The sequence below is a fragment of the Cariama cristata genome, unplaced genomic scaffold, assembly GCF_000690535.1.
Source record: "Cariama cristata isolate BGI_N322 unplaced genomic scaffold, ASM69053v1 scaffold13885, whole genome shotgun sequence".
Lineage (NCBI taxonomy): Eukaryota > Metazoa > Chordata > Aves > Cariamiformes > Cariamidae > Cariama > Cariama cristata.
The window spans coordinates 60,053-83,413 of record NW_009618241.1 but is presented as its reverse complement, the minus strand read 5'-3'; the positions used below and the strand labels follow the sequence as shown (position 1 = coordinate 83,413).

The 23,361-nt window shown below is 34.3% G+C and overlaps 1 protein-coding gene across 1 annotated transcript in view; it reads right to left on the bottom strand.

The window, feature by feature from the left end:
* Positions 1 to 8,967: 8,967 nt before the first annotated feature.
* LOC104162128 (calcium-activated potassium channel subunit alpha-1) overlaps positions 8,968 to 23,361 on the bottom strand; it is a gene marked incomplete at both ends in the record, with an annotated part of 71,523 nt that continues 57,129 nt past the window's right edge. The window contains 3 exons of the mRNA XM_009700779.1: positions 8,968 to 9,044; positions 13,142 to 13,228; positions 21,937 to 21,948. Coding sequence (XP_009699081.1) covers positions 8,968 to 9,044; positions 13,142 to 13,228; positions 21,937 to 21,948 — 176 coding nt within the window. The remainder of the gene's footprint in view (positions 9,045 to 13,141; positions 13,229 to 21,936; positions 21,949 to 23,361) is intronic.

Sequence of the window (23,361 nt, the reverse complement as noted above, 5' to 3'; positions counted from 1 at the left end):
ATATATATATGTATGTATACACACACAAACACACACATATATTCCTACATACACACACTCACACACAGACACATTATACACATACATACATTATACACATACATACATATACATATATTTATTCTTAAACATATGTTAATAATTTCTCTGTATTAAACTGTGCCAGGGAACTCCTCTATTGCAATAAATTACACATTACTAAAGAGTTACAAGATGTTCATAGAATTTTCTGAAAAATTTACTTTCTTTACATTGTATCTTCAGGAATTCAAATTAACTCTTGACAGAATACCAAAATTTGCCCATATAAGAGACACAACTAATAATGGTAAATATGCTCGACATTAAAATCAGTTCACAAATAAGGCATCACCAAAAGCACACAGAGCATTGGTCCATTGAAACATGCTGAACCAATCATTGACATGTTTTCTACTCTGGATTCAAAGGTAGATCGAGACCCAAATAACTGAATGTAGAATTAGGGGCTAATTCCAAAAGGAGGTGCCAGGTTAGAATAGAACATTTTTATCCTTCAGCCATCGGAATGTCCTTGTTATATATTTCTAAAGATATACAGTATCCTATTTTATAGATGCATGTGTGCAATTTTGTGTGTTACCTGAATCATAGGTATGGGTTCTTCAAAACTGAAGAAATGCAAAGGCCACTTAAGATTGTTTCACATGTTGCACTGAACCAACACTTTTGGTAATGGTTTAGATTGAACTGACTCAATTATACTGAAAACAAAACAGAACATGGACAGGCAAAAACAAAACCTTAAAACCAAATGCAGAAAAAAGGTAATGTTTCTCCGGCCTGTACCTTCAGTTTAGGATGTCTTTTTGGCATTATGGTAATGACATAAAATTTAAAATAATTTCTCTTAATTTTTTTTCCAGTTTCTTAATGCCACAGTCACCAGGGAAGAGGGACTGAAATCACTCAAATGGGTCAAGTCCTGTTCTAAGGCCTTGATGACTTGCCATACAGTATACTTGTCAAGCAAGGGTAACATTATGATTGTGGAAAACAGGCATTGAGGGAGATGAATGAGTGATCTCTTCAGCAGCGACTCCATTCCTCTAAAACTTTGCTCACATGACTAATGCCATGTTCTTTTAGCATCTTAGTGGAGTTATCTTACAGCTGTTCAGAAAGTCATCATGCAGCATCAGGCTTGCTCATTGCATGGTACATCATTCCTCAGAGCTTGGGTTTTAGTAAGAAGGTTTCCACTGCAGCTTTTGATGCATACACATTCAAACTACACAGAAAATTCAAAACAGCATTTGTTTTCCCATGGTTTCCCTCTGTCTAACTCTTCCCAACGCATTATTTAAAATTGAAAAGTTGGGCAGAAAAAGTTAAATAGGTTACCAAAAATGTGGAAGTCTTTCCATTATGCCTATTTTATTATTTTCACTTTAAGGAAATGAAAGAGAAGTAAAGGGCATTTGTGAGATACACTAACAGTAGATGAAGTAAAAGGCAGGCCCATTTTGTTTTAATTATAGCTGTTTTGAAGGACTTTTTCTAACCAAATGCTGTAGCAAAACACACTGCTCAGAAATTCTCAACTGCTATGTCATTGGTTAGTAACAGTCCCTGTTTTTCATTTACTTGTAGCCATATCTTGTCAACAGTCAATAACAGGATAGGACACATTTATGAAAATTAAAAGAAATCATCCTTAAGGGCAAAGAGGGTTGGGAAGGAAAACTTCTTGTACCATTTTCACCAGACTTAAACCAATGAAGTGGGAGATTTAAGCCCTTCTGTTCAATAGGGGAAGGACTCCATAGCGCTTCTCAAAAACAATGCCCTTTCAGGGACTGTTTTTAACTATTATTATCAATTGTTCCGGAGATCATGCAACATTTTAATATTTCACATCATTAACATGCAGGAAACAGGCTTGGACCTGGAAAAATAAGTAGCAGAAAGGACTTGCTATAAGGGTTTCAACCAGTATATAAGCAACTGCATATCAGAGCAATACATTTTGGAAAGAAAACATGCTGTTACTCTTCATTCCTTTTATACAGTCATTGTGACATTCATACCATATACAATACTTATTTTCTTTTAAATAAAACAAAACATGGATTATTAGTAGGGATGACTAGTGACAAGACCAAAGACAAGACAGAAATGATTTTAAATGGTTCAGCCACACACATACCATTTCCTATAGAACTTCCATAAACATTAACAAAAAATGGGAATCATCAGAGAGACAGGGGGACCTTAAGAACAGCCTCTGGGTAGGTGTTAAATTCATTTGACACCTGTAGCACCTGCATAAGAATCAACTCATTTCCATTCATAGAAATGTTATGGATGTTCAATAGAACTGTTATTTGCAACTAGTGAAAATGTAAGTAGGGGCATAAAGGAAATTACTTCCCTATTTTCAATTTAATAATAAATGGACAAAAAGGAAGAACAGATCCCTTTACGTAGTATGATGACAGTCCCACAGCATTTGTAAAATGAATTAGTAAAAAATATCAGGGGAAGTTATCATGGACATGGAAATCAGACTACTTAAATAATTTATTGACAAAACAAGGAATATATGAACTAGTAATTTTCTGATTTGTTAAGAGAAAAACAAAAGTAAAATGTCTGTCAATTATTCATAAAGTAAATAAATACTTTAAAAAACTTTTTTGTGGCAATTTTTCTCAGAAGGCAAAAGCCTTTCATTCTAATAAGGAAGGAATAAGCCTTAGATGTCTAAGATTCTAGCAGTACCTTGCTTTCTGATCTCAAAAACTCAAAAAGTCCAGTCAAAATTTCTAGATTGTCTGGATCTGAGGTGTTACTTAGAGTTCACAAACAGTAATGGGAAATATTTCCAGCTGCAAAAATAAGCAAAGGAAACTGCAGAGTATTCTCTACCTAAGAAGTCAAGGAACAGCTCCGTTTTTTAAAGCAAGCAGAACAAAGTATCCCTTCATCTTTGCTGATGTATTTTTTTGAAAAAAAAAAAAAAAAAAAAAAAAAAAAGCAGCCATACAGTCTACCCAATCCTCGTATTCCACCCATCACTGTAGCAGTTTTGCTTGTGACCTCAACGGTACCAAAAAGTAGATCTACGAGGACATCTAGTGGATCTGTATGAGATAACAGCTGGTTAAGAATTGGTTTCTTGACCAGCACATGGTAAAAAAAGGTCCCACTACTCTTAAGAATTGAAATGCACACAGTGACATTTCAATTCATCAAGTTCTCATGATCCACACTATGAGTAAATAACAGTAGCACTAAATGACAACCAGACTGATTCGATCACCTTTTAGCAATGCTGGTTAGCATCATGAGACTGAAATACTGAAAGGACTTCCCACAGCACAATTTCAGTTTCCGGAAAAATACAGCAGCATATCTTAAACTGTTTGTGAGCCTTATTTTCTCTTAACACAACAGGTAAAGCTATCTCTCCATTATTTAATTTTTACAGGACAACTTCAAGACCACCAAGTCAGCTTGTTCACTAGCTTGCAAATTTTGCAAAGGCAATTAGTTGTTTGCTCTAATTCATATGATGGTGCTGCTCTAAACTGTAGAAACATCAGGTGATCTGAGTGGACATTTTATCCTATTTTAGTAGCTATAAGAATGACTCATGGGTTTTGAAGTAATGGCACATTTATAGACCAATTCATTTTAATTTTCAAATCTGATAATGACTTTTCCTTCAATACTGTAAAGACTTTCAGCCAGTGTACTCTCAAAGATAACTGTGTTTCTGAACAAACTGAAGCTATTAGGGAAATGGAAAAAAAAACAACAAATGAAAGCTACATGACCTTTTCTTTTTTAATACTCTTAGCATGAAGACCTCTTCTATTTGTTTATTTATTACTGTTTAAACTAATTTCTCTAGCCTAGAAAGGCCTCAGTATAGAAACATATTTTAAATAAATACATTGCTTCAAATATATCCAAATTACTTCCATTATTTTGTCTCAAAATCAATAGGATTCATCATTTTATCTATAGAAATTTGTTTCTTTCTGGTTTATTATTAAGTATTGATTCTTATCATGCTGACCTGTTTCACAACCTGTTTTTCTGTGCTGCCCCATCTTTCTTCTGTGTCATTCTGTTGGCTGAAAATAGATCTGTGGAGAAATTTCTGTTCTCTGTTTGAATACTTTCTACCACAACAAGACCTCAATCCTTTAGTGCAGTGGACAGGCACCACAATAAGATAAATAGTAACTAATGATAATCATAATGAATGCCATCACAATTCCAAGATGGCTAGCACTTTATCATGCAACTCCAGGAGCGTAAAGTTTTCCTTGATTCTTCATAAGATCCTATGGTGTGTACAGCTGAGAGGGGACAAAATATCTCAATCCTGATTAAGATCTGAAGTGTTATCACACAATAAATTCAGAATATCTGGGGAAATGTTGAAAAAGTCTCATAGCCTCAGTTATGTAGAATAGTTGCAGTTATACAGTATGGTTAGCAGCCTCAATCTGGTACAGTAATGCCTCACTGCAGCTATGAAATATTTGATCTCTCTTGCAGTTTGAAATAACAAGTCCATATAATCCCAACACTGCCCTATATCCAGTACATTTCTTTGCACTGCTTGTATTTCTAAGCAGCAAATTTTTTCCATGTCCCAAATGCTGTGTTTATTTAAATTATCACAACTGTACACACTAAAAGTGGCTGACGAAAGCCTTCAAAGATTCTGTACACTTTAAAGTGGTATGACTTAGATTGACATGAAGTGGTCTATAAAGTTCATATTCTATATATAATAATAATGTAAACCTTTACAGGTTAGGTCCTGAAAAGTCAGTGTGGCTCTACTTACGTAATTTCAAAACAAGCAAACTGGGGAAAATAATCACTGTAGCTTGTTTCCTGTTGAAGATATCTGTAGATTTATAAACTAAAAGTTAGCCACACATTTAATTCACTGTCTGGCTTTCCCCCATCTGCTTTTTTTTTTTTTCTTTTTGCCTATGGGGAGAGAGGAGTTACATAAGAACAGTAAAAGACTGCTGTGATGCTCTTTGTGTCAGCTGTGCAATGGAAAAGACAAAGTGCAAAAAAATTGAACATGGGTCTGACAATGAATTGCACTTAACCAGACAAACAGTTTTATAGTGGTAATTAGTCAAGACTATTTGATATCCCTAAAAATTCATGAGATATCTCTAGAATAATTTTAGCAAAATACTATTGCCAAGATCTCATTTTCAAATAGGGATAAAAAAATAAGGTTGTGGAAAAAAAGAGGTAAAAAGTTGGAAGAGGGGAAAACTGCTGTATTTTCTTCAACGTCACCCTAATCTCCATTAGTGTAAACGATGAGAAACTTGTGGGTATGACGTCACTGCTACATGCAACATAAATAAAGAAAAGAACCAAAATACTGAACAAAAAAACTCTCTGCTAGAGAAAGACAGGTTGGACCGCACTCTGGGCTACAGGGAACCCATTTTTACTCACAATAGATCACTATCAGTGTGCAGTTAAAATATAGTAGGGGCCGTGTTCCAAGGCAGCAAGAGGAAAAATAAATCAAAAGTTTGTCAATTGTCATAGATTACAAGAAATTCCTTCAAACACATCAATGTATACATGATATGTCCCCTCTGGGGTTCAACCCCCACCGTTCACAGCAAGCACTGTCACTGGAAAAAATATATACAGAATTAGACCATAGCTGTTGCACAAAATGAAAGGAACAGGAGGAGCAGGTCATCCAGTTTAGAGATTTCATCCCAACGTGGCTGCATTTTATATAAATATATACATGTATTTGGCCCCTTGCTGCAAAAACTACAGTTAAATGGAATAGGAAAGAGACTGAAAACATTTAAAAAGTTATCAATAATCTGTGAATAAAATCTCCACACCAGCATTCATATGTTATTCAGGGAGTGGGATGGGTAAGGAGAAAGGGATGGCAAAGAAACTGCAAAAGGAAAGTGAGGTTACTTTAATTATCCCTGGTCTTGTGGAAATGTACTGATCTGCCCTGAATTATTAATATTAGGCCTAACAGGTTTGGACAAATGGCTATGTAGGTCAGACTCATGTTTAGACCCCAACAATATCACAAGCTAATGTTCAGACAGTATCTGAACTGATGTGCAACCTCTGATGCATTATTAAAGCATGTGGTTTTCAGCTATCACAGGAAGCTGCATTGATTAATGCCACCATAATTAAGTTTTCCATGTAAAGATATTCTCTCACATTTAATTCACCTGACTGTTAATATTTTTACATACAACCTTTCATTTCATCTTACACATTTTCTGCATTCCATTGCCTCTAATTGCTATGTTACTCGCTAATTAAAATATATATTTATCTATAGGACTGCAATTACGCATGTGTGACTATTTGCAGTGTCTTTGAAAATCAAATTGATATATTAGCTGTTGACAGATCAGTTGACAGTTTCCTAATTCAACAGGAAAAGACTTTTCTTAATTTATGCTTTGTTTTGGTTAGACTGCATTTTAAAGACCAATGATTTGTGTAGCTTACAGATGGATAACATAGTTAAGATTTTTCAAAAGTGATTAGTGATTTGAAAGCTAAAGCTAAGACATTTTATGTGAATAATAGGCTGCACTAAAGACTTACCTTAAAAAAAAAAAAAATCAGGTCCCATAAAAGGGATTTCAAGATTGTCATCAAAATTTGAGACACCAAAAAATCACTAATTACTATTGAAACTTTTCATATAAATTTTTTGCTGATTGACAGAATTTTAAAAGCAAAGCAATTGTACTATTCCTAATAGTTGTGAGTATGCTCCTAAGTGGAAGCTGTTCTCAGCTGTACCAAGAGCTGCCAGCTATCATGGTTTCTGTGACTATATGCGTGCATAAACAGGAAGAGGGTAGATGGGGGGAGAGGGAGAGGAGAGACAATGAGAGGGAAATTTAAGATTTTACTCTCACTGACCATTTGTTTTCTTTTTCACCTAACTCAGAGGATTCCCTCCTTAGCATTCAGTGTTCATTGCAGCAGCTCTGACAGCTGACTCCTTCTTCTGCCTCACTAACTCCGTCATTTTGTCTCTTCATCTGTCGAAGACTCTTTCATTTATTGGACTGATACATGTGACCATGCCATTTGGAATGCTTCCTAGTGCTACACACAGAAGTTGTCACTCTCACCTCTCCACGGTCCTACTGCTGGTAATCTATCCATTGTGTCGCCTGTGTCACAGGATACTGTTTTCTCTCTGAAACTGAGTACTGAGGAGGTTACGTTGATTCTCATTAATGTATAATAAAGCCCTCTTGCCCTTTATACTGTGAATTCCTGATGTCTTCTAACAGATTTCAGTGAGAAGTGTAGATCTCACATTAAAATGACAGATCTTTGGGAATTTTTTTTTTTTTTTTTTTTTTAAATCGGCACATGTGTAAAAAGCATACACTATGTGAAGGAGGAGTAGAGAAGAAAATACAAACACAAAATAGGTCTTTTTTGACAGAATCAAAATTAAACAGGTAATATTTTTCTTTAACTGTTGGGTAATTTGGAAAAAAGATTGGGTTTGAGAGCTACAGGCACCCCGAGGCATCTGTAACTGGCTTTACGAGAACTTACTCAGCAGCCTCATTGGCTTTGGTAGCAGTTCAAAGGTCATAGTCTCATATGGATAAACAGTTCTTGAACAATTTTTTGCCAATATGTTAGGCAACGCATACATTCCTTCCACATCAGGCATGCTTTCCATGTGCTTTGCCCTCCTTGTAGCTACTGGAAGGATAAACATCATTTTCTGTCCATGTTTCAGCTGCTTTCTCTCAATTATACTACTTTGTTCCACACTCTTTTTGTTTTGGGGGAGAGGAGTTTCTTTAAAAATTCCAGTGACATATTTTTTCTTTTTAAAATCATCTTCAAGAGTTCATCAATTTCAGGCACCCCTTAAAGGCACTGAATATCCAGTTTAGGCTTTCTTCCGTCCTCTAAGATAGTGCAGTGATAATACTATGACTGGATCTATAAATAAGAGATTTTTTTCCCTTTTAAAAGTAATAGTAAAACAGACATGACCAAACTCTCCTGAGATCTTTCAATTTACCTAATCAGTACTCTTGAACTGAATGATCTTTTTCATGGCAGAATATCATAGCATGCACATAAATATTCAGATATCCATTGAGAAATGGATCCCTAAATCCTTTTGATACCCATATTACAAATACACATGGGTCAAACACATCTTGTAGTTGTGATAATTCCTGTAAAAAGTACTTTCAAAGTATATATAGATAAAATGCTAATTTCTATATCTTTATAAAAATGTGGATGCAAAGTCTGATCTCAATTCCAACATTTCCCAAATAATTTAAAGAGCACACCTAGGAACTTAACTAAACCAAATATTAGCATTACAGCTATGGAATCTTCTAAAAGGACATATGTAAGAGATGCTAATATTTAACTTCTTCCAGACAATCCCTTCCTCCAGTAAAACTGGTCGTTCAATAATATTTCAATAATAATTTATTTCAGTGGTTATCTGATGGGATATTATTCCCTAGTTTCTTCTTTTACAGAATAATGTTCAGCAAGATAGACAAAAGTTCTTTACTCTTCTGAAAACTATTGAAATTACTGGTTTTCTGAATGGTATGAATGAAAGCAGAACTTCACTGAGCTCACTCTTAACTCAGAAATCTCCACAATTAGATCTAGCTTGATTTAATTCTTCAGGTTTTGTTAGCATTGGACCCTAATGGACTTTTTATGAAGAAACAGGTGTGAGTGGTGTGAAATGTAATAATACATGGACCTCAGAAATGCAAATAGCACTTACTATGTTGCTGTGCATTTATCTATTGGCTTTTCTGTGCCACTGTGTAAAACATGTAAACGCACATACAGATATTCTTCAAGGCTGAACAGTTCATGAAAAGGAAGGAAGAGAGTGATAGAAATATTACTTACGCCGTTTGCAGCCACATTTTTTTATCCTTTTGGGATCCGTGATGTCATCATGACAGGCCTTGCAGTAAAAAAATGCCCTACAGAGACAGAACAGAAAAATTGACACATTTCTTAATCCATATAAATGAAATTAGTCCCACATTTCCTCTTGTTGCAGTGCCAAATTAATGAAACATGCCAGCACTAATTCTCTTTAATCTTTGAAAAGGTTTAGACATTTAAAGTAGGAAATATTTGCTGTAAGACCATTAATTTCAAACATAAGACTCCAAATTACTGTTTCTTTCAATATACTTTTATTTGAAAAGTAATTGGGAGAAAGGAAGATAATTATGACACAGTGTATCAGTTCATTTGTCTTTCATCTTAGAAAAAAGTGCATCCAATGAATGTTGTCATGAAAACATACATATAATGAACTCTCTGTTCTTATCAGATATACCAGATTTTTTTATTTTTTTTTTTTTTTTTAAGGACTGTCTGTCACCCTGGGCCTATTTTTCAGCCTGGTCACAAGTACGACTTCATTTTGGATACACTGAGACATTGCAATGAGATTCATGTGAGAGTAACATCAGATATGCTATTTACAAAAAAAAACCCAAACAATACCAGAAAGGGAAAATCTACTCCAAATAAGTTCCTAAAGGAACATGTAAATGAAAGAACTGAAATAATCTTGATTCAGACTGTTTTTTTGTCCTTCATATCTGAATAAAGCAGAACCATTTTGGTTTTAAACCAACAAAAGCCAAAATTTCAAACAAAAATATTCAATTAACAAAGTGAACCATCTAGATTTCCATTTAATATTTTTGCTTATGAACTTCTACTCTTGTATGAAACGGTTCACCACTAGGTGAACTGCAAGGAGGACTAAGGAAGTGAAAAAGGGTAAACATTTGACTTTATATAAGATTAAAACAAAATTCCAATTTAATAAATATGCATCAGCCTGCCCACAGGAGAGTTTAATCTTGCTTATCAAGTCAACATGTCATGTAAGGCTGCTGTGACACATTTCATGAGTATCACGCAGCTGGCCTCTAGCTGGACAGTCACAGTTTACCAGGATTCTTGCTGGCATAACAAATTAAATATACTTCTAACCTGCTGAAAGTTCCCTCCATATTCAGGATATGTCAGCTCTGTGCCTATATTTCCAACCCTCTCTCACTGCATACTTCTCAATACAAATTGGCAGTAAGAACCACAGCTGCCACCTTGCAACCATCCATGGATTTTGCCGACAGTACTGGATGGTTGGATTGCTACAACAGTAGGGAGATCACGGGAACCGAACAATCTACAGTCCAAATTATGAAAAGAAAAATAAACAATATTAATACACAGTCTCTGAATAAACACAACCTTTGGCAGTTCAGCTAGGATGACTGCTACTAACTCTTTTTAGAACTTAAATCTTTAAGATTTAAATCTTAAATTTATTAATCTTTTTAGATTAATTTGACAGTGTCCACCGCAGGTGGAACTGTATTAAAGGAAATGTTCAGAAACATGAACTAGATACCTAATTCTAATCGTTACAAATGTATCTAAGTTACTTTACACCTCTGAATAATGACCCTGGTAGTGAAGTGGCACATGAGGAGAAAAGTAGCAGGTCTAGCATATGAAAGATGGACCAGAGAATACAAATTTCAATTTGCAGTAAGACCTTACTGAATGTTATTAACATTTCTAAAATCAAGATAGCATGCAAGCTATTGATGGAAAATATAAGTCCTAAATGTTGCAGACTTAATTTCTCTAAGAAACTTCCAGGAAGATTACTTTTTCAGACTGTAAAATTATCTTACTACTTCCAAGAAGCAAAATGTAAAATGAAAGCCTCTCTGAACATTTGTATACTTTGCTGCGGAAAGCTTCTGGTCATCAAAATATTCACCTTCTACCAAAAAGAAAACAAACTTCCTCCAAGGAAATGAGAATAAAATATTTTTCAAACCATGAGTTGATGTCAAGACATAAGCAAGGAGGAGAAAAATGCCTCCAATTTTTACAATTAATCCCCAATCCAGTTGTAAGCCCCTGTATTGAACAAGAATCCACTATCACAAATATTCCCTCACAAAACTTCATGACATGAATTGGACTTGGGCAATTTCTACAGATCATGTTTCTGAAGTCCACTGCAGGAAAAATGTCCTAAAGAGTACCTTCAATCCTATGTGCAAAGTCAAGAGCAAATGCCTGAAGCGATTGCTGCAATAAAGTTATCCTTCTATATGATAGGGTTGAAGCGGATCTGAAGCATGTGGGTTTCTGATGTTAGTACGAACACGTAAATGAATAAAGAATAATAAAGATGCAATTCATATAGTTTGTATTATATTTAAACACTCAACATTTTACATGAAGGTATTTACAAAGGCATAATTTTTTCTAGGTATAACTGTTTCTAATGTGAAACTATTGTTCTAAAAATGCAAAAGTAATTCTAACAAGAAGAGTAATTGAACATTGCATGTTATATTTCATTGTGGCATATACATTTGATAAACATGAACAGCTTTAGCTTAAATGAACTGAAATGTCTCCATTAGCACGTAACACAAAACCAGAATAATTTAATATGATTTTCAGGTATATAACATGTTTAATTTTGCTTTATTAAAGAAAAAATAATCATTTTTTCCCCTCCAAAAGACCACAATTTTAGAATGTTTTTCTAACTCTGATTCATAGCTCAAAAGGGTGAAATCAACACTTTACATAATTGGCTTTGTTAGTTGAAACACATATGATAATAATTTGCTTTGCACAGAACAGCTAAGAAGTGTGGTAAGGCAGGCAGCCTGTTTCTAAACAAAGCTTTCCACAAAATGCAAGGCAGAACTGAGAATTTTGTTTCAGCTTGCTATTCGATAAAACATGCTAGATGAATGATGCGTAAAATTTCTCTAAACACATTAATAACAGTCAACTTCTCCCTGTTAAAAATGCTATGCCGGGTAATTTTTACTTATAATCTGAAATAATTTCATAGGAGAGTGTAAGAGGCCTTATACATGGAAAAAAAAAAAAAAAGCCAGCATCTCCATAAAGGAATGTGAAGACAGTTCTGTATATTCAACTGGAGATAAGCACCAGAGAGGAAAAAAACTGTATGCTGAAAGGCAGCGTACCTGAGGCAGTGCTGGATGCAAATACTCCAAAGATGGTGCTAGAAATATGAGAAGACAGGAGCACTGCTGTGCTGTTCTGTATGCTTCACCTAGCCAAAAACTATCTTAGCCCTTCCAATGAAAACAGAATTCAAGTAATCAGTGATTTCACTGCTTTGATGTGTTGACTTTCTTTAAATATTCATGGTAAACATGCATTGCTTAAATATTTTCACTGTAATTTAATTATAAAATGTTCAGGACTTACTAAAGGTTACTTACAACAAACATACAGATTATGAGGAAGCAGTCAGCTGCAAATATTCCTTTTATTTTTAATGTTACAGATATTGAATAATCATTTCTTAAAAATTATTTTCTCATATTGCTCTTTTATTACTTCCAAGCATATTATAATCCTAACAAACAAGAGTACACACGTTTGGTCCTGAACACAATACCATAAAACCCCTTTTCATTCAACCCAAATCTAATACAGCCAAATGAAGTTGTCTACAATGGTTGTGATATAATGCACTGTTATAGTTTGATTTATTATCATGAGGCCATAGAATATGCAGTTCCAGTCAAGAAAAATGACAAGAACATAAACATTCTTCTGCTAATGCAATTACTGAACAAATACAGTAGCTTGCTCATATCAAATATTTGATAAGGTTTGTGTAAATAAGAACTACCCTAAACCTGAAACTCAGACAAAACTGTAATCCCTGTCCTCTCTCAAAGTAATTCCACTGAGACAAATTAGTTACAGAGAAATCAGATCAAAATATTTTACGTTTTCTAGTAGAACTCAGAAAAAAAAGCCTCTTCATTTATTTTCACATCTGCTGTAAAACTATATCATTTGCTTGATATTTAGGACTGTAGTTAAGAAAATGGCATGCACACATGCTTGGTTCACTAGAGTACCAAGTCGATTTCCCCTGAGAATCTTTAAACAGATAATAATGAAAATTAGGTAAGGAAAAAACAGAAATTAAATACTATATGTTTACATTTAAAGATAAAAATATATTAATTACCTTTTTACTTCTTTGGCATCACTTGCAATGAAGAATCCTAAAGTACCTTCTTGAATCTTGACATGGTTTCCAGGATTGATTAATATACTGCTCAGTGAAACAAGAACAAAAACAACAAAACCGTAAGTTTAAATTACTTTTAACTGAATGTTCCAAAACAGCTTTATTTGGTTCTATTATAGGGGACCCACTAGTTAGGAAAGGCAGCAAGGAAATTTTAAGCCATTCTTCCTTGGAACTTCAAATCAAATAAGAGTTTCACATGCTTTTTACAAAAACTTAAGTTTGAGATAGTTATATGCCTCTGCCTATAATCAACATCATTTAAGTGTTTACCTCTGTTTTCTTATGTTTTTTCTTCAAATATAGACTACACAAAATAACAAAGCCTCTCAGAAACATGATGTGTGAAGCTGAGCATTTCAGCTTTCTTGCTCTGTCATGCAAAGTGGTGAAAAATTCACAGTATGGTGAAAACAGAAGAACCAGCAACCACCACTCAATACAATACAAAATATCATTTATGAAGCTAAATCCTTTGATGTAAATTTTTGCCAATTTCTAGTGAAATAGAACATTAATGGGACCCCTATCTGGACATACAATGTTATTGTTTAAAATAATAAATACACACATACACTCAAGGGGAATGGTACAAGACAACCAGTCACGACAGCTGAAAAAACATAAAATGAATAGAAAAGTTTTAAAACACTGCTATGCAGCCATGGAAGAACAAAAATAACCCAACCACACTGACAAAATAGCCTCAGCTAAATTTGATGAAGGAAATTATAAACCTATCGAGAAGTGAGGCACTACATGTCTCTCTAGGAAACATCTTTTTTATTTTCATAATAATTTAACACTAGATTTTAGGTAAGGCAATTTGCAAAGTACCAAGCCAACTATGAATAGACAGATATAGATGTAAATATATTATCCAATAATTTTTATTAATGTGTAATACAACTAAGCTTTTGACTTGCTAAAATTTAATAAAGCTTGTCAAAAGTTCTCTCTTTTTTGTCTTTTATTAAAGCTTAGCCTTTGTAAGTTAAAATGTAGTAATGGCACACTTACACAATTTACAGTAAATAAAGACTACCAGCAATTTAAATGTTTGTGGATTTAGCAAAAATTGATTTTGGGGAAGTATATATAAATAAAATAAATAAAGTATATTTCTGTACAGTACTGAAATTTGAAGGCCAAAAATCTTTCATGTTATTTTTGAGGGAAAATGAGTCTCAGCAGATCTTTTATTCAAGATGTTATTTATTATCCATACATTAGTAATAAATTAGCGTGACAAAAATATACCTGAAATCTTTATAATGAGCACATTGTTTTGTGCGATTATGCATGCTCACAAGGCCCTATGAAAAGAATATGCAGGCTGCAAAATAAACTGCTCGTGAGTTAAGAATTAAAAGACTGTTCATACAGCCATAATTCATCCCCCATTACGTAGACATTACGATACAATTCTTAATTTAATAGCCACAAACTAATTTTTTCTCCAATCTGAAACTTCATTCAGTGGTGTTTTATTGCCTTTATTCCAGATATAGCTTCATGTAGTTTATCTTTCTTTAAAATCAGCATCATATTTTTCTTATGTGTTTTTCTGTAGTGTTCATCACTACAGCATGCAAAAGATTCACAAATACATTATTTTACAAGAAAAATGAAGACATAGTATTATCCCACTTTACAGATGACAGATTAAGTCACTATGAGATATAGTAGCTATTAATTTGGGATGCCTACAGGCCATTTTTTGTAAGTATTTAGCATCACATAGTTCCATATACACCTTGTAGGGACTTTTGCTGTAAGAATGCTAAGCATTTCGAAAAGCCCAGGCTCTGGTTCCCAAAATAATAGAGACTTAATCAGAGGTCATTTGTAAAAGATTTGGTTTAAATTATTAGCTCCCTCTCACACAGATATTCTGTGGCACAGCCTGGAACAGAAATTAAATCTCAAAGAAAGCATTTACCCAGATATCCTTCCTTTTCCTTCATTCACAGTTTCAAGTTTTGCAACAAAAAGGAGAGGAGAACTACAGAAAATGGAAGTCATCACCACAGAAAGCAGGTTCATCTCCACAACACACTTCAGTAGTATTGCAAAAAATTAAACATGATGGTGTAAATAATGCCTATTTTATGCACACAGATAAATGGGATGAATTAAAGTTGAACAGCTAAACTTCATATCTCATATTTCTTTAGTTAGTGTATTGGGCTTAATGGTTGCACTTGCAACCAAAACATTTACCTAATGTCGTTTAAAAATGCAATTTCACAGGTTTTAAAATGGAATCAAACAGACAGGAAAAAAACCCCAAACAACCCCACAAGAATTTCTTCATATGAAATCAGTCACTCAAGTCACAAACAGGTTGGAAAATTTAGATTCCCTGCACAAATTCTTGTCACTTGAGCCAACAGAGCACTTACTAGCTGTTACAGAGATACCGTAACAGGCCTTCACTAAGGGAGATGAGACATGCACTCTACCAGTACATTCACAGAAAAAAGTTGAGAAAGGCCTATCTTAAGCCTGCAAGCCTATGTGAGCCTACATAAGTTACTTCTCAAAAACTAGGAGAGAATCTTTCTGCCACTAACTCTCCAAAGTAATTTCTGCCAAAACTTTCTATTGTGTCTGTAACTGCATCCATGTTTCAGATTCCACCTTTCCTCTTCCCTGTCTGCTAGTCCTTAATCTGCCATCATGCTGAGAATTCAGCTGCTAAACCAACAAAATATCTTCTACAGATGCTAGTCTCATTTATTTCTACTATACTGTTCCTTCTAAATATGCAAAGACTTGTAATATGGTTAGGGTTGGCTATTTTTCTTAGGTACAAATGGGTACCGCTCTGTCAGAAAAATACTTTTTTGCCCTTATTTTGTTCTTTCCCCTTAGTCATGGAAGTATTACAGCTTTTCAGTGAAAACAGATGAACACATTTCTTTACATAGACCCACCTTTTTTATTTTTTTTCATCATCCCATTCTTGGAGATAGATAAACCATACCCAAACAGTAAAAAATCCTACCAAAATCTCAACAACTCAAACTCCACAAGCTGAGGTAATCACTAGATATGTAAATGTTCACTTCCTCTCACAGAACTTAAATTTTGACAAACCAATAAGCAAATGAAGCAGTTCTTTTAAGAGGTAGTGAACATAATCATAAATCAGAAGTAACTGGCTTCATTTAGGATGTAATATATCATGAACGTGATTTTGTATCTCAAGGTTTTCTGAGACACAAGAAATCAATTCAGATGGGTCAATGTATAGACTTTATTTTTGTCAGTTCTTATACTTCATTCACATATACTTATTTTCACAAATACAATATATTTATAGCCATAAAATATATAGATGTGATCGCAATTAATGCAGTATGATCCTAGCAGCAAAGTCTTCTGATGGGAATAAAAATTAATTTGCCCCATCACTGCTATTGGCAAAGAGTTACAGCAAAGGCTCATAAAGCTTTGGGTTTATATACACAGTGATATTTAATCAGAGCAAAATCATGAGCAATTTCTACTGAGTCTATACGGATTTATTAAATATGCTGCTTATTAAAGCAGCAATTGAATTATTTCTTATAAGACCTGTAGTGTCATTAGCTCAACTTATGCTTTGATAAACACTGTAATATGTACAGCAAGGGAAATGTTTTGAATTAAAAGAACAGAATATAGGGGGGAAAAAGGACAGAGAAAAATAAAACATGTTTATGAGCATACCAAGAAAATGCATCTATCAGTTATTTAGAGATGCATGTATTTGTTTAAGTAGCTCATGAAAATATACATATATATATCTCCCCACAGTTGAGAAGGTAAGTACATGGCAAAGTAAACTGGAGTTTTAAGAGAGAAAGTTTTTTATGTATCTCCAAGGCTGGGGAATTTTGCAGGTATAGGAAGATGTAGGAAGAGGGGAAAAAGGACAGAAATTGATTATGTTTAATAACAACAAATGTAGCTAATCCATATGCATTCTGTGCCATGCGTTGGAAAAATGCTGCTGAAAATTACATCCCTGATTTTTCCAAATATATGTTTTTATCGTAAAATATGATTTGACTTTTTAATCTCCTAAATCATCTCATGAAATCAAGAAAGGAATGCCAAATACTTTAAAAGCTTCCAAGATCTTGACAAAATGTTATAATTTTGTAACATTTCTAGTTTAGGTTACCTCAGAAACTAATCAAGTAATAGCAAGGTCAAAAAACTTTTAGTCATAATTTCCTTAACAATTCCAGTTCCAGAAATACATTCCTTAGGACAAAGCTGTTCATGACACAGGTAACATGTCACTGAAAAAAAAAAATTATCTTTTGACTGGCTTGCTCCTTCACATATGAACATTTAAAACACATGGCAATTACAGCCATGTAAACTGAGTATGTGTAAATTAAATATGATTTAATGAGTTTAACAGGAATTTAACGTACTTCATCAGCATGAATTTAGGAGAAGCCAGATCCATTATTCTATGATAATACAACAATTTGTAAGTCACTTGTGAAACAGAATATCCAGTTTGGAAACCTCTGCTTTACAGTTATCTGACGTCTAGCAAAAGTTAGTTCATTTGCTAAACAAGATGCATTTGGTGACTAGATGCAAGATCATTCATCTAAGAGCAATGAAAATGTCACACATCAAATATGTAAAAATCACCCCTGAATTCAGTTGTACTCGCAGGAATCACAGAATGAATCATAGAATGGTTTGGGTTTGAAGGAACCTTTAAAGATCATCTAGTTCCAAGCCCCCTGTCATTGTCAGGGATAGTTTTCACTAAAACAGATTGCTCAAAGCCCCATCCAACCTGACATTGAACACTTAAAGCTCAGGAAAGAATCAGGAACAATAATATCTGGACAGTTGAAACCAAGTTCCCAGACTGACTGAAATATAAGCAAGTGAAGCACAAATGGGAATTAGTGAACATTTGAGATGCACAGTTTAAAAAAAAATGAAAAATTCAAATGTGGTCAGAAAAATTCTAGATGAACACTTCTGGATCTCTTTACATAGATTGTTCAATGAAAAGTTTTTTCACTGAAAAAAAAAAAGACTTCTTCATATGTTAGTAACTGTGTTAATTTTGTTGAATTTACTCACTTGGATTACATCTTTCTGATGTTTTAAGTATACATGCTACCTTCAGTAAAATAAAGATATATGTAAATATCTGTGCATCCATTTTTATTTATCTGAAACTACCCCAGAACATGAGCATTGCTCAATACCTTCTTGGTAGTGCATGTATGATTAGCTGCACAATACAACAATATTGTGACCTAGATAAAGAATACGATATTATGTCTTCCCTTGAAGCATTAAAAGTAAGCCAAAGTTTTTATTAGTAATTGGAGGTCTCCCACGTTTTGCTGAACTTGAAGATATTTGATGGAGAATCTGACAGTTGAAGGTTTGAACTGTAGGACAATTTGTGAACTGATACTTTGGGGCAGGACTAATTCCCTCCAACTACTTATTTTTTACTCATTTCTACTGTTGGGTGACTTTATTTGTCTCCTGCTTTCGAATATCATAAATGTTGGACTCAAATTATGTTTCTTCATCACACATTAGAAAGTGTGATGGCTGATATCTTTTCATGTTACTAGAATCTATAAAACACTATTTCTAATAAATTTTTAGTATACAAAAATTTCAGTAGGAAATGAAAAGTATTTCCTGTAGCTTTCTATAATATTCAGCTATCTTCTATGTGAACTACATGGAAAAAACAACCAATCAGCTTTAGAGTCTGAAACACCATTACACTATATGTATTTATTGACAGGTCACTTGCTAAGTGGCATGGCTCCACAATTTGCTTTGCACAGCTTGAAACTGCCTAGGCTTCCATTACGGCTGAAGTTGTAAATGGCCATAACTTTGAACTCTTAATCTAGACATAGCATTTATACAGTAGATGACTCTCAGATTTGTATAACTGTCAGTCTCCTCTGAGAAAAAAACGAGGGAACTTATTAAGATGGAAGAGGTGCAGTAAAAGTCTTAAAACTGAGCTGTCAAAGGCGTGTGGACATGCCTAGCAAGTACAGCAGAGAATAGAGGCAAGGGTAACATTTTAGCAGCACTATATGAGGACTAAAAACTGGAAGATATAGATAAGGTCAATCAGTAGAGACGTACAAAGGTCAATCAGTAGAGACGTACACTGGAAGAGTTCTGTTAAGAATTTTCCTGTCAGCAGTCTCAGTTACATACTATTCCTGTTTGTTCTTACTTTCAAGGTTACATTTTAGACAGCACTAAAGGTGGGATTCATCTCATCTGTCTTAGAATGGAAGCTGCTTTCAAGAACTGTCTTTCTCTTCCCTTGCAATCATGGACTAAGTCTGGATAACTAAAAGGAGTTTAGACATCTAACATTTAGAATGAATCTCATTATCAGTGACTAATTGAACAGTCCATCCCTGCATCAAGGAACTTGATTCAGTAACATTCCCTTTTTTACTCAGATTTATGGCTACTCTTGTAACTGCCATCATGCTTGTCTAAAAAAAGAAAAGACCAATTGTTGAATTAAATGAAACACAAATGCCAAAATTTTGACTAAACAAATGACAAAAGCTGTAACAACTCTGTTTTGAACCTTGTGGTAGATGTACTGTACCATTCCCCATGTGACTGAAACAGTAGCAATATCATCTAGTAATCAGGAAGATATAATATTGTTTAAGTACTGTTAATACATTATCTAAAACAAGAGTATGTGGTCTTACTGACTATAGCTACCACATTTTTAAATAAAACCAGCTATTACTCTTGATTTTTTCATGCCATGCCCAGATGAAATGCACCACTATTACCATAATGGCCTTTTAAAATGTACCATGTCATTCACACAACCATAGAATTATAATTACAAAATTAGTTTGAGACAATATTTTTTGTTTCAGGTATGTTTTGGAGTGCGAGGGTGGGTACACAAATCCCACAGCGGGAATTGCGTGCATACCAGCTTCACACTGACTGTAACTCATAAGTATTGCTTCTTTCTTCTGGGCATTCATTGACATTAATTCAGATCCACATTGCTCTACACAGAAAAATCCAGTAAGACACTAAAAAGAATACAAGGCAAAAGACAGTGCACATTACATGCTACAGTATATTAAAGCTTGATTACTACAAGCATATAACAGGTTGCTCCCAGGAATTAAGTTCTTTACAATAGCCACTACTAAGTCACGGTCTACAGGATGTGCATGAGGTATTTGATTGGGGCATAGTCCAAACTAGTTCAACGATGCTGATGAATTCAATACACTTTGAAACAATTAAATGATTCCTTCTGGTTGCAGAAGTGATTGATTATCAGTACAATGAAGCAGCACAATATACTTTATTCTGGGAGCAAGCAACTTTGCTTGGTACAAGACTTCTTCGTATTGCTCGTCATGCCAGCGTTAACATGCCTTCACAACAAGATAATATATACTTAAAAGCAAGAAGCGAAGTAGAGGTGCAACAACTGCAGATCCTTGAAGATGCTAAGTGTTGCAGTAACTTCTCTGCAGTTGGATCATATCAATAATGCCAAACTGACAGGAAGCCACCTCTTTTTTCACACATCTACTCAGAAATCACAGAAGAATAAGACTAAAAATTAAATAAATATAACACATACAATACACGCAACAGAAAAGACATGGAAAGTAAAGTTTAGAGAGTATGATGAAGGAAATTGAAATGGCTGGACAATGAGAATGGGGCTGCAAAGAGTACCACTGACAGTCAGATAGACTGCTATTAGCAATTAGAAAAACAAAGCTGGGAGGCGGAAGAGAGATGAGGAGAGGATAGGATATGGAAGAGCATGCTTTATTTACTTGATCCAAACCAATAGCCGCAGGACAGAATGTAGGCTAAGAGGGACTCACAGCATGGTATACCAAAAGAAAATGCAAAACATGCCATCCCAAAGAAAAAACAAAACTGAGAAACAAATACATTTGGTAACATCTTCATAAATGAGTTTAATAAACATCATTAAAATGAATGTGACATATAGTACAAACTATCCATGGCACTTTCACTGGAACAGTACAGTAGCTTTAATGAGTACTGTATTGTGAATAACTGGGCTCAAAACAGGTATTTGGTTGTTGTTAATGGAAGGTGAGACTACAAGAGAACATGAACTACTGCATTATAAAACGTGTTTTGAAGGAAGACGCTGGGGAAAGAAGGACATCAATGAAGGTGTGAATATGGAGACAACATGGCAGCACAAGGGCTGGTAGAGACGAAATATACATCGTCACGATATAGTACAAATGAAAAAAGAGGAAGGGAGATGTTAACAGTAAAGTCTGCTTTTCATATGCAATAATCTGATACACCAATGACTCCACAGGGGGGGAAAAAAAAAAAGAAAAGTCTAAAAAACTTATACTGTTTTAATTTGTACTTCCTGCAAAGAAGTTAGTGCGTGAGTCACAAGAACCAACGGAGAGACAAAATGCTGTTCTCTCTTGTCTTTGAGATTGGGGGCTTATATATAAATATACACACAGATATATATATACACAGACATATAGACAGATGAATATATGTATATGTATATGTATATATGTGTGTGTATATACAGAGAAAGATAGACAAAGATGTTATCTTCCTGTGTTCTTGGCAAGGAATTAGTCCTGAAGTTAGAAGGAGTGGAGGTAGGATTGAGGTTGGAAGGAAAGGTAACGAAGAGGGCATACCGCTTTCGGCTTCTGCAAACGACAAGAAAAAAATTGCAAATCAAACACTTTGATAAGAAATCAACTGACACAAAGCAAAAGCAAAAAAACCCTTTATTTAAAAGTCTTCAAGGCTTAAAGGTTTTTCTGCTGAGAATGAGAACAAATATATGGATAGACAAAGAGAAAATTTAACAAGAGGGGTAAACACAGGTTGCAGGAGGGAAGAATCCTGGTTAGGCTTTTCTTCTTGCTTACTCATGTGGAAAAAAGAAAAAAAATATGGTGAAAAAAGGAAGGCAAAAACATCTCTAAAAGGGATTTCAGATGAAGAGTTTGAATGTCTGTATTTAGAACTGATATTTTTTGCTATCTATTCACCATGCTCTGCTGGGAGATTTTCAGGTTGATGTTCTCCATGTTCCTTTAGCATTTTTTCTACAGAAGGAACAAAACCTCTCTACAAATGAAGTAAGACCATTTTTTAGCTAAAGTATTTGGCTTGCATCAGGGACACAAAAACTTATTAAATAAGTGCTTCCTGCTCTTAATAATGGATTATAGTATTCCCATGAGAGAATGGGAATATTCCCATAGAGATGAAGGAATGGCTAACTCACATTGTGACCTGGAACTACTAAAGTGCAGACCTTAGTAGCTGGTCAGAAACCCACTAAATTCAGTCACGTTGTGTAAACTCATAAGTTTATTTGATAACTGAGAAGTAACGTAAACATTATTAAATACATAACTGTAAAGGTAAAAAGAATTAATTTAATCATGGTCATTTTAATTAATCTTTAAGATACCGTGATGATAAATAGCTGCCTAAAAAGATAAACATACTATACTTTAACCATTACTTGAAAATGAGTTTGTGTTTATCACATCAATGACTATATTACCTATATTTAGGCTTGAAAACTTTTAAATTCTGCTTGTAAGAAATCTTGTAAAATCATAAATTGTTTATAATTACCATCTAATACTGTCAAAACTAGTTATCAAGGTGTGCTTACTGTTTTGTGCAGCTTTATTAGGAGTCAGGAAAAAAGCAGAAAAAAACAACTGCAAGTAGGAAGCTCAGCTACTGCTAACTTGTACATTAATATTAGCTTGGATAGACTTCTGATGATTTATAATTACTATTGATCTCAAATTCCCTATGGTAGAGTTAACAGAATTTGGCTGTAAATCAAAGTTTTAGAAAAACAGCATCTAGGAGATTGCCTCGGGAAAAAGAAGCGCATAGGTAAATGAGTATATATGACATTCTACATGTAATAAAGATATTAACAAAGCCAATGAAAATTCTGGTTTTGGCCTAAGGATTTACCCTTAACAATGAGGTGAAAATTTAAAGAGGGAATTAGGAAATCTAGAATGCCCTCACATTACCAGTTTTGAGAGCTGCACATACTTCTGAATTCACTTTGCTCTGCTTTA